The 13,153-nt window shown below is 36.6% G+C and overlaps 1 protein-coding gene across 1 annotated transcript in view; it reads left to right on the top strand.

Moving 5' to 3' along the window:
* Positions 1 to 12,893, top strand: part of CCDC6 (coiled-coil domain containing 6) — a 50,840-nt gene extending 37,947 nt beyond the window's left edge. The window contains exons 6-9 of the mRNA XM_086752836.1: positions 494 to 650; positions 3,915 to 4,015; positions 7,689 to 7,813; positions 10,183 to 12,893. Coding sequence (XP_086608962.1) covers positions 494 to 650; positions 3,915 to 4,015; positions 7,689 to 7,813; positions 10,183 to 10,374 — 575 coding nt within the window. The 3' untranslated portion in view covers positions 10,375 to 12,893. The remainder of the gene's footprint in view (positions 1 to 493; positions 651 to 3,914; positions 4,016 to 7,688; positions 7,814 to 10,182) is intronic.
* The last annotated feature ends 260 nt before the right edge of the window (positions 12,894 to 13,153 follow it).

Raw genomic sequence — 13,153 nt, 5'->3', positions numbered from 1 at the left:
CTCTGTGATAAAGTGTGTAATTGAGAGAATGCTATAGAATGCTTATAGGGTAGCAATTTAATACAAGTTTGAATGGTTTGGGTTTCAGAACTTGTTTTGTGCTTCCTCCCTCCAAACAGAACTATACCTTTAAAATAATTTTTCTGTGTTGCAGTAAAGTGTTTGTAAACATGGAATAGCATTATTTTAATGGAGTAGGAATCATTGTAGTCTTTAATTTTGGTTTTATTAATTTCTTCGTTAGTTTTTCCTTTATTTTAAAATTCATTTCAGTAAATACTTAAAATTGCTGTCAACTAATAATTTGTTTTAGTAGCTACTGTTCTGAATTAGTCTTTGAACTAATGACTTTGAGATGAGAATTTTGAGTGATCCCACCTGAGCGTTTTCTACACACTCATTTTTGAAGTACTGGAGTATAATTAGGCACAACATGTTTGCTTGTCTGTGAAGTTGAATTTTAATAAAATTTTAACAAAATTCTGAATTTCAGATTCAGAGAAGATGGCACAATATTTAGAAGAGGAGCGGCATATGAGAGAAGAAAACTTGAGACTTCAAAGAAAATTACAGAGGGAAATGGAACGTAGGGAAGCGCTCTGCAGGCAACTGTCAGAAAGTGAATCCAGCTTAGAAATGGATGATGAAAGGTTTGTGTTTTCTACCATCCAGATATGTTGGCATTGAGCTTATTAATCAATACTCTTACTGCTTTTTCAATATTACAGAATAAGTATTTGTAGAAATAACCTGAAGATTGGTTTAATATGTGTCAGATTTCAGCATGATCCTGGAAATATCTTCAGTAGAATTATATAAAACTTGTGTAGAAATTGCACTAGTTTTAACATTGAGAAAGAAAATATTTTTATCTAAAGATTGCTTATAGTTTTGATAATATGTATTGTAATAAATAATATAGCTGTGGAGTTGAGATGCAAGGTAATGCGATCATAGTACCTTTTGTTTTGCCCCTAACTTGGTAACTGCAAGGAACAATGTCCTTACTTGTGGCTAATTTGTCCTTTGCAGAAAGTAAAATATGTTCAGCCAAATACAAGGGGATACTGTGTAAAGCCTTAGAGAGAGTAAACATTTCCAGAACTGTTGGGTTGTTCTTGATGTCCAAAGCACTTGAATTTTTTTTTTCTTACTGTACTGCAAGCGGCATTGCTTGTGCTGACCTTACAGATAGTCTTGAGTTTTTCATGGTTTTATATGATGCCTTTTAGAGTTTTCTCACGTCATAGTCATATGACAGAGTTCTATCTTGAAAGAGGTTTTTGAGTACACTTTGAATAAAACGTTCTTATTTTTTATGAAATGCTCATTATTTTGTTGTACTGTTTTACATTATTGTAGATTTTTAGTGGTCCTTTAAAAAAAAAGTTACTTTGTGCTATGTATTCTTCTCATACCGAGGTATGTCTTTTTGGGTCGTCAGTATATTTGTTATAAGCTATGGTTTACAGAAACAAAATACCAAATATTTTGTTTCAAGGAGCACCCTTAAAGTTCAAGGTGGTGGTGTCATTTTAATTAGATACTAGGCAACTGACATATATTGCAGCAGTATCTGGTATTAAGATGTAGTGAATGCAATGTAAATTAAATTGTTAGAAACACAGGATTCTGGTGTTCAAAGCTAATTTTATTAGCCTGATCTTTTCTGTCAGCATTTACATTGTAATGGAAATACAGTCAAAATCTAAATCTATGTTAATTACCAGTAATAATCAAAAAATGTAGAATATCTTAATTTTTTGTCAACTTGTTGTAGGTAGTGGTAATCAATAAAATGCAGGAAAAATTGATTAAGTATTCTGTACTTCTAAGAAATTTCATCATCATGTTAATTTTCTGGCAACTACAAAGTCGTGACAGAATCACTCCAAAACAGGTATTTGCAGTGTAGGTAATACAAAGTGAAGGATGAAGCGGGTGTTAGAGTGGTTAGTCTTAGGAGAACTGTGTAGACAAAATAATTTTAGAACTACATGCAGTAATGATTTTAAAATGTAAATTTCTGTTAGCTCACATTGTCTGTCTAAAAATGATGGTGGTGATGGAGCAGATACCCATTTTTTTTCAGTTGCATTCTGTTAGCTGATGATACTTAATTTTTTGTAGATGGAGGTAGATGAAGATGCTTTACTGAATGCAAAATACACAGCTCTCCCAAAACCTCTTCCTCCTTACTAGCAATAGCTTTGTCTTCTCAATCCTCCACTCTTTTATCTGGAGTCGTAGGGAAATATCTGAAACCAGGAAGCATACTAACAGTGTCCTGCTATTCCATACCACCTGATCCAGGTACTAGGATGACTTAGAAAATTGTCTTTATGTAGAATAAAATAAGATTAAATCATGAAGATCGCTGCCTTGCTGTAATACGTGTACTGTCTGCAGTACAAGTTACTGTGTCTTACAGAGGTAGCTTAGTCAGTTCAATTTTACTAAGCTTGCCACTGATAGCATTTTATAAAACTTATATTAAATTAAACTTTGACTTGCCAGTTTCTTAATTTTTCTGTTGTTCCCTATTCCAGCTACTTTTATTACCTTATCTACCCAAATGTAAACCAACTTTGGTATCACTACAGTGTGCTGCCTGTGTTCAGTGTTGGGGCTTAGTAACTCTGAGTATTCTGGCTGAACATTGTAAGATGCAGTATCAAAACATGTTTCGAATAGCGAACGAACTGGCTCACAGACCTCGAGTAGTAGTGAGTTCCATCAAATAGGAATATTTTTAGTGCTGCTCCACGTTGTGTATTGGTTTTTTTTGTGATCTGGAAATAAATGTAGCTACCAAGAATTTCTGAACAACACAGTGGTAGAAGGGGAGACAAGTAAGAGTCAAAGGGCTGTGAGATGGCTAATTTTGCCTGCTGCTTTGCTGTGTCCAGTGAAGAAGCACAGGTAAATGTAATAATATAAACTCAGATGCACTGGTTTGCAACCATGTGAGCAGGGGAACCTCTAATCTAGGCAATGACTGGAAAATCTAGGTGGAGAGTGCATAAGCAAGTCAACCTGAAAGCTGCCAGCCTAGTGCTGTGAAAAAAATACATAAAATTACTTTCGAGATATAAACAGTAAGTGGCAAGTAGGAGTAACTGGTATGATTTTTATCTCCCTTTATATAGCACTTGATGGCTGTAAAGAAGCTTCACTATATTCAGTGAGTAAAGTACAAATAAATACCACTAAAATTATTACAGGTGGGGAGAAATGTCTTGCTTGAGGTTCTGATCTGTTCAGTTTATCACAGTGAAGTGTGGGAGGTGTCTTGCAACACAACCTAGAAATATCTTTAGTGGGAGAAAGTCCCGAGTCCAAAATGTGTCTCTGTTCCAGTGGCAAAAGACACAATAAGCAAATGGCTAAACACTGAGACCAGAAGTATTCAAGTAGGAAACAGGACATGTTTTTCACTGTGAGGCTGATCAGCTGTTGGAACAAATTATCAATACTTTAATGATTTTTTTTTTTCCCCTCCCGTTTCATGTTTTCAGACTAGTGCTTGAATGCCTTTCTGGAAGATACACTCCAGCCGGACAATCTATTGAGTTCAAAGTAGAAATGTTTAAAGTGCAAGACTGTAGTAAAGGTCAGCTTGGATGATATAATTTATACCTCTGGCCTTAATATGTGCTATTCTAATCATATGCAACTTGTATGGTTTTAACTGCAAATGACTAAGATAAGTAAAGCTGTATCTGTTGAAAGTTAAGCCAGTATCTGAGCCTTCAGCAATTGAAGAGAGTTTCTGTCATGACTTCTAAAGGTCACTGGTCCTTCATTAATCTAATGTGATTCTTACGGGAGTTGAAAAAAACCTCAGTGAAACATTTAAAACATGACACATTTTAAAAGGTTTAATCTAATTATTCTTTACCTTTTTTTGTTAGATATTTTAATGAGATGTCTGCACAAGGATTAAGACCTCGCACTGTGTCCAGTCCTATCCCTTATACACCCTCACCAAGTTCTAGCAGACCTATATCACCTGGTAAATATTTAATCCAGTTTCTAAGATTATTGCATGCATCACATAATACATGCCCTATTAAGATATTTAGGTCCGTAACCTTTCAAAGCAAGTCTAGAGAAAAAACTGCATTGTAAATATTTTTGCCTTAGATGTCTTCTAGTGCAGCATGTTTTCGGACGGTTCTGTTTTACACTGTGAACAGATATTAAAGGTCAGTTAAGTAGTTATCGTGAACTTTTATTTCTTTTTTGCTCTCTCTTTTTCTCTCTTACTATCTCTTTCCCTTCCTACCCAATAGAAGTTGCCCAACAGGATGCGTAGTTCAAACAGATTTCTAGAGTTTGGTGATGAACTAGTAATGAGGCTGCCATTGTGCTCCGAGTCAAAACTCCTTATAGAAATCTAATCTTGAACAAGTTGGAAGAAAGTCAACTTCCCTTACTCTTAGTAGAGAAATGGCTTTTGTACTTCTATTTTCTGTTACAAAACAATAACTATAAAATTAAGAATTCCTGTGTCTAGTACTTTGTGTAACAAATGCAAACTAACCTTTTCTGAATTTTTAATTACTGAATATATATATATATTTTTTTTTTTAAGTCAAAGAAAATGTATTTGTGTAACTAACACATTTATTGACTGAAACTTGAAATCCCTTAAAATTGTGCTTGGATATTCATTATAAGTTGTTGCCTGGGGATGTTATATGGAGATCACAAACTCACTTGTGCATAATGAAGTGAATCCTGCATGCCCTGCTTTCCCAAGTTCACCTTTAGAACCTGTCAGACAGAGTCCTACAGTACGGGCAAATTAGATGTGCTCTATATCAACACATTCTGCAAGATGGGATTGACATATTGTATTACACAGGTCTGCTAGAACGTATAAAACGTCTTTAAACTCTTTAATTTTCATGATTGACTTTAGTTTTTCAGAAGCACTCAAAATAGTTTTCATCTAGGTGTTGCAAAAGGAGTATGAAAACTAGCTATGGCCATAAGCCATGTTACAGTGTTAGAGAGGAGCATTAGGACAGAGTATTTCGAGAGGCTTTGGGGCTTCTGAAATGGGCCAAATCACTTGCCTTTCAATATTTTTTGAATGTTAAGAACAAAAGAATGTGTGTTTTCTTATCCTTTCCCTGTAACTGGGTGTGTATTCATGCTAACTGTTCTGGAGTAACTACTTTGGATGTTTGTGATTATAAATTTGCAGCCTTCACAGTAATACAACATTCAACTGCACACTTATCTGCAGTACACACAGTGGTTGTGATTGGAAGTATGTGTGAGGAAAATTATCTGATAACTTAAACGCACTCAGTTTAGATGTTGATGTGTGGAGGAGTGCAGGAGTACTCTGTTGGTTTGTTCCTGCAGTGGGACTGAAGCGCATTCCTTGTTCCCTTCGGACTTTACTTCCCATCGGTAGTTGATACAAGTGTGCCTCATTCTAGTGGGAATTATATCCTCCAGATGGGTTGCTGAAACATGATCTGAAGCAGAGTTAAAAGCACAGCCAAAAGGATCTTTTCTAACAGAGTTCACGTTTTTGGTAATGTTGGGACAGTAAATGTTCCAAGCTAGCACTTCTGCACAGGCAACTACATTACTCTCCTTCCCATCTGATAAATTAATATCCACAGTTGGAAAGTTTCAGACTTCAGAAGAATAGAAGCAGTAGTTTGTTAGAGAACTAATGAGATGAGCAGGGGATTTTGTACAGCTGTCTGGTATATATGAATGCAGTGATGGATGAAAACAAATAGTTTTGAGTACTTTGTATCTTAAGTAGTACAGTAGGACACTGACAAAGGTATCAGCACAGAATGATTGCAACAGTTGTATTTCGCATCGAGTAATTGTATGACTTGGCATGTTTAGTTTGGGAAATGATGTGCCTGAATTTGTAGAAACATAATTTGAAACCAGGTAGAAGTGCTATAATTCCATACGGATAGCCAGTCAGGTTTAGTGGGTCAGATTCTGGCTCCGAATTGCAGAGCCTTTTGTGTTTGTGTGGCTCGAGAGGCTGCTTTTGAGGACTCTTCCAAGCTGAGATACTGCTGAGATTTCTAGCACAGTGCACAGAACTTTAAAGATTGTGGAAGTATTGCTACTCCTAGGCAGCTGGGGATTAGTTACTGTAATTACTAATTGGTCTTCAGTGTAGATAAACTGGTTTCTGCTTTCCTTCTGCGGCTAGGCTAGATAGAGATTTTTGGGCTGCAGAGATGAGCTGCCTTGGATGTATGTGCACTACACAGACTTGCATTTGTAAACCTCTTGGAGCTGGTTTATCCCAAAGCGGTGCAAAATTGTAATGTTGCAAAGGTGACTTAAAGTGGTTTTGTTTTTTTTTTTCTTTTTATTGTTCTGGGCTCTTGTCTCTGAGTTGCAACACATTGCCATCTACCTGAATGTTGACTTGTTTCTGTCCTTGTGCTTACAAAAGCTTACAAAACACATGCTGTACAGACAATTAGATGGTGTAGTCAAAAAGCAGATTAATTTTGTTAATATGCGTTGTTTAACTAAAGTGACAGTGATTCCATTGGAGTAATTCATAATTTGCACCACATATACATTGGAAAGTAGCAGAAACAGAATTGAAGGAAGCAAGGGGAGTGTGTTTTCTTCTATGACTCTATTAGTGATCTGTGGCTTGGTTTTTTGGTCGGTGGTTTGTTTGGTTTCCCCCTACTCCCGAGATGTCTCGTGAATAGCAGGCCCAAACATAGATACATACAGTGAAGGACAAAGCTGGGTGTTGGTGCATGCTGTAGCTGCAGTGGCACTGTTTTGCATTGATTTAGCGTTGAAGATGCGTATGTTAGTGTTAAATCCAGTATGGTATTATGGAAGTTTAATTTAGAAATTTTTTTTAGCTTGTAATTCTCCAGAGCAGTTGCTGGTGTCTGATACCAGACAGCTGAGGAAATGCTGTTTCTGTTTACCTTGGTTAGCTATACAGGTACTCCACATTTTTATAAATTAGTTGTTACAGAAAGGAAAAATTTAGGTGGAAGAATTACATATTTGCACTTTTGAATATTAAACTTCCCTTAATAAGGGTAAAGCAAGTCGCAATTTTAAAGTTTAGTTGCTACTAAACTTGCTAACTGCAACTAATCCCAGAGCGTTTTAGCTTCACAACCCCAAAGATCTTTGGGTCTCTGCCTATAAACACCGAGGCGAAACAGGATGAAGCCTGGGTGCTGCAGACCTAGTATGTCTTGGAGGAGCCGCCTATATCCAGTTTCTTTGTGGAAACTTGTAGGGCCCCCGTGCTAGGTGGCTCCTCCAGGCACAGGCTCTCTGCTTCTTCAGGCTGTATTTTGTTCAGGGAGCCATTTCCTCCAAGGAGAAATGTAAGGCTGAATGGAAATACTTGTGAACTAAAACTAAGCTGCCAGGAAAGCCTTACACCATTTATGTTAAGTGAAAAGTTATGTTTAACACTGTGTAATGTGTGTTTTGAAGCATATGGTAGTTTACTACAGGAGAAGAAATTAATTTTACATCATACTTTTCAGTACAATGGATATTTTTTTTAGATGTCCAATCTGGTGGCAGTTGCCATTTCTTAACCTATCATTGATTCAGAACTAAAAATTTTTTTTAAATCTCACATTTTAGTTGTAATTTAAACAAGAATGTTGATGTGAGCTTGTTTTAACAATTTTTAGGTCTGTCATATGCAAGTCACACGGTTGGTTTCACACCACCAACTTCACTGACTAGAGCTGGAATGTCTTACTACAATTCCCCAGGCCTTCATGTGCAACATATGGGACCATCCCATGGTATTACAGTAAGTATTTAAAATAATAAATACTTGTTACAAATGTCAGTTTGGTTTTTAAAAGTTATGATTGCTTGTCCTTAAGCTTTTTTAAAAATATTTCTGTAAATGTTTGTTTTTGTCTCCTTATTCCAAGATATCTATTGCTGCTTTCTTCAACCCTGATTTTCCTCTTCACCCCTCAGAAACTGATTCTTTTTGGAGAACTTTATTTTCTGCAAAAGAATAGGATGTATTATCATCTTAAGGACAGTAATAGGTATCATCTTATGGATCAGCAGGCAGGATGTGAGAAGTGATGTTCTAAGCTACTAAGCCTATCCCGGGAAGTAAAAACATTGCTTTCATTTTTCTCCTAGTCTCCACCATCTGACGGATGAGTCATCTGAGGTTGCTCCAAGCTCAGGTTTTCTTCAGGATGACACACAATGCTACCATCATGTCACTGTAACAGGCAGTTAACTCTTATTTTCTGTTCTCATTGGCAAAGAAGAAAGTTAATATAAACATTTCTTAGGGCAATTTCTCATATCTTTCAACTGGATTTATTTCCTTTTTACCTGCAATGTTTGATGCATTTCTACTTAATCATTTTTCTTCTAAATATTTGTGGAGTTTAATGAGTGAACATAGCTTAAATATTAACTGTTTGGCAAAATAACTTGTGTCAAGACCATTTTGGTTTTTCTCAACAGGTATGATGGTATGTAAATATCCTGCAGAGTTTTTACATATATTTGTCATTCTCAGATGTGAAAACATGTTTCAATAGAATTTTTAGTAGAATGCTAAAATACGGTTGCTTCTAAAATCGTTTAGCTGAGCGTGCAAAGGTTAATTTCTGAGCAAAGGTCCATTGGAATGCTACAATGATGGGTAGAACAGGAGTGAAGCTGGAGCTCAGCAGGAGGGTAGAATGTTTCTCTGGGTTCAGCCCACTGCTGTGTGTCACATGAGTTAGTCACAGGAAGATCTTTTATGCTTCCAGAAAACCTGGAACCTAATTTTATAAATAAGTTTTACAAGGAACTTGTTCAGTCTCTGTGAAATACTGCTCTTTCTGAAACTGTAAATTAATTGATGTCACATTGAGTTACTATGAAAAAAGATTCATCTTGAGGGCAAGATACTGATTGTTTTGAGAAAGGTGTTGATAAGTACCTCTTGGCTTTGTCTTTATACTGAAACCAGGTGCCTTCATATTATTAGATGTATGCAAATGCAATAAATGATTTTAAGTGTTTGAGACATCAGTCAGTTATCAAGAATCTCTTGGCTTTTCGCATAGAACATTACTCTGTTGTACATAGTTGTGCAGAAAAATAGATACAATATACATTACTTGACTAAACTGCAGTTTGATTCTTGAGTCTTCATTTTTGTACTCCAATGCAGAATAAATTGGTTTGACCTGTAGTACATTTCGTATAGCACTGTAATCATGCTTCTCCCCAGAGTCGATCACCTGTGATTGATTATTAATTGTGGGTGGGTGGTGTGTCATACCATGAGGTTCTTGATTAGTGCTAGCTGGATTGGTAAGTAGTGAGCATTTTGGTTTCAAAAGTGCAAAAGTTAGTGTTGTGCAGTGTAATTTATATTTTTACATTGCTGACATTAAAGAAGATTCCCACACACACTGGTTCGTAAAGATAAAGCAAGTTTTAAATCTTTCTGTTTAAGTGTGCAAGTTGTTGAAAATCTGTGGTTTCTATTGTGGGGAGCTCTCTAACAACTGCTTCACTCCTACAGCTCAAAGGGTTATAACTTTTTTTTTCTTTTTCTTTTTTTTTTTTTTTTTTTTTCTCCAAAGAACTTGTATTTTGCTTTGGTCTTGCTCTAGTGTGCAGGCTGAGAGACTTTCAGAAAGCTAGAGATTCTGGGCAGGCTCTCTGGCATTCAAAGCATTTCCACCCACACTCAGGTACAACGTAGTGGGACTTCATATGCCAGCAGCATAAAGTTAAAGGTTCATCAGCACCTCCCGGTTGGGCAAGCACAGCTGGGAGGTGCTGTCTCTGCAGTGTCTCACATTACTTTTTAGGTTGCTGGTCATCGTAGGTAAGCATGTCTTCAGGACATACGTGTCGTGTTCATTTCCTGCAAGCTGACAGGAAAGAATCTGTGTTCTGTTTGATCTCAAAAGTACTTCCCCTTTCCTTTGCTGCTCCGTTTCAGAGTAACGTTTATTTTATGTAAAAGTTGATTGTGATTCTTGCTATGTTTTGAAATGGATGGATTCTTGCCACTTAATTGTTCAGATTTTTTTTGTGCTGTTTTTTTTTTTTCCTTTGAGAAGCTCAAGAAATTGTTTAGAGGACTTGCATGTAACATTATTCAGGAGTGTGTTAAACCTAATTTCAATATTTGTTCTGCAGAGGCCTTCACCACGAAGAAGTAACAGCCCTGACAAATTTAAACGTCCCACTCCTCCTCCTTCTCCAAACACGCAGACCCCAGTGCAGCCACCTCCGCCACCACCTCCACCACCTGTGCAACCTACGGTCCAATCCGCAGCATCGCAGTCAGCCACTTTTCAACATTCAGTGCATCCCTCCTCTCAGCCTTAGTGCATGTGCTCAGCAGTCTGTATGTCAGAAGTGGACTCATAACATGGAGCAGTTTACTAAAAGCCAAAGGCTTACTTGGCATATTTGGATTTGACTTATTTGCACTGAGGTTATATAGGCTTCACTGTTAATTGTGTTGTAAACGTTTGTATAAAATGCAGCCAGTGTTGTGGGTCTACAACACTAACTTAACAAAGTTTTCCATCAGTGTTTACTTGAACTACATGTATGTCCATTCTCTGGCTGGAACATTTGCTACTCTGTTTGGTAATACGGCATTATGTCGTTTTGCTTGGCTCCAAAGCTTCATTTTCCTGGCTTTTAGGTTTGTAAAATTAAAGGGATACCTTTTTATATTTTTTCATGACAATTTGCAGAAAATTAAAGGCATGATGGGCTATATGATAAATTCTGAACTATTACAGTGTTTACCAAGCTTATGGAAAATCAGCACTACATTTCAGTCATTTGAAATAACAGCTTCTAGTGCAAAAGTGAGTCAGACACCCTAATCAGTGCCCAAGACACATACTCTATTGTATTACGTGGTAAATAAGCTTAATTCAGCACACAGGACACAACCATACTTCTCCTGTTTAAAAGCACCTCAAACGTATGGTACAGTCTGAATTTTACAGTGAGGGAACTGGCTTATTGGAGTCTGTGGAATGTACAATTTGTGGACCTTAAGATCTGATGATTTCACTTGACGTTTACATTAACCTGTAAACTGCCCATACTGTGATCCATCACAGTTAGCTTCGGTAACTGTGGTCCTGGCCACAGGTTACTGATAGCTGATAAAGTATGCTCTTTGATTTTTTTAATTTTTTTTTTCCTGCAGAAGGCAATGTGATTGTAGAGAACGGCTGATGATAACTTTTTTCTTGTTAAAATATATTAATTGCGATTCCCCTGAAGCAAAGTTTGAACAGGTATTCTAAATGTTCAAAAGTCTGTTAGAAAATAAGATACAAGATGAGCATATAGGAATGCACTGGCCCAACAGCCAAGATGTTGTATTGCTTGGTAGAAACAGAGTACAAGAAAGTAGCACAACGTGGCACTAATGAATGCTTATTTAGCAGCCTAAGCCGGTACAATGTATAAAGAAATGTATTCTGAATACATTCTCCCATTCATTTAGCACAAATAAATTGGTTTCACTTTGCAGTGGAACAAAGTGTCACTTCTTGATATTGACATCTTACTCAGTTACATTTTTTTCTAAGGTTCCTGTTGAGTACTGAGGTTTATATATTATTGATGATTTTAAGTGGTTTACCTCATATATATGGATATGTGGGCCATGGAAAATGACAAGAGAATGTTTATTTTATGAGAATATGTGTCTGGCTATAATCAGAGCAGAACATGAGTAATTTATCTTTTGTTTACAAAAGTTTGTTTGACATGCCTAATGCTTTATTAAGGACATTTTTAAGAAGGAAGTACAGCATTCTGGTAGTATGCTAACACTTGTACGTATATTTTCATGTTTGCCACTCACCTATTCAGTAAGAATTGCAAACTGAAAATCTTTATAAAATTAATGCTCTAAATCAAAATAGTAAGTTAAAATAATGTTGTAAAAGGTTCTGCTTAAGGCAAAACTAGAATTTCTTCACTGTAGCTATGTAGTTTCAGCTCTGAGAGAATTTAGAAAAATGCATATATTGTCTATTACAGTTTTTAAACAAATATGGGATTAAGTGCATTATCAAATTACATTAGTTATGGTAGTGACTCTCCAATCAAATGATTCTCAAGATTGTGGCACACCTAAGATTTGACCAGTGCTTCCATCTGAAAAAAATTCGCTATAGCAGATACTCAGCTGTCTGTAGGGGAAACTCAGCTGTGAGCATTGTAATTGAACAGAGCTCCTGAGTCAGTGGTAGGACTGTGTGTGAGAAAATTACAGGCAGTCAGAGGTGGGACTGAGGTCAAGATAGGATTAGTTTAGCTTGACACTTGTCCTTTTGTAAACATAAGACAAAGGAAAAAATATGTTCTTTTATAAGTAGGAATCCAGCTCAAGTATACCGCTATTTGAAATGCTGCCCTACTTCCTGAAGTGCTTTGAGATTCTTGGACATATGGCTCTACAGAGTGCGAGCTCGTAGTGGTGGTAGTATAAATGCAGGGGCGGGGGGGGAAAGCCTTTGACAGTGTTGTTTTAAGATCTTAAGATGGAAAATTGCCTAGAATAATTCACATTTTAAGCATATTCCAAAACTGAGTTTGTGTAACCCAAGTTCAGTTGCTGTTATAAAGTGTCTTAGTGAACTCTCTTTACTATTGCAGTGGGACTGTTACCAGAGGAAAGTAAAGAACTGACAAATGTATACTAAATCTTTAAAGTGTAACAAGGCACTAAATAGGCCTTTTCCTAACTAAGAACGTTGAACAAATATTTGCTTGCAATCAGAAGTGTTAAACTCTACTATTTGTAGACTTTTTGAATAAGATGAGAAATTGTGCACAACCATCTCCTAATAAATGTAAATGGATTTTCAGTTTTCCTTGTGAATTATAGTCATGAATTATGATTCTGCAGCTATGACTGTATCAGATCTCCTGTAGACTGGAGAAACTCACCTGACAGTGAGGTCCAGCTTACTATGAGGGCTTAGACTTCTTTATCTCAGAAGCACCTGGGTGAGTTTCTGTTGTCCTTTTCATTACTAATGCCTGTCAGTCACACACTGCATCATCACTAGTTGTGTAAGGCCACAGAAGCAATTTTTAGCTGTGATGAGCATTTTGTGAGTGTACC

The sequence above is a fragment of the Chlamydotis macqueenii genome, chromosome 7 (genome assembly GCF_036417535.1).
Source record: "Chlamydotis macqueenii isolate bChlMac1 chromosome 7, bChlMac1.mat, whole genome shotgun sequence".
Lineage (NCBI taxonomy): Eukaryota > Metazoa > Chordata > Aves > Otidiformes > Otididae > Chlamydotis > Chlamydotis macqueenii.
The sequence above is the reverse complement of the archived record's forward strand: the minus strand, read 5'-3'. Positions and strand labels throughout refer to the sequence as shown.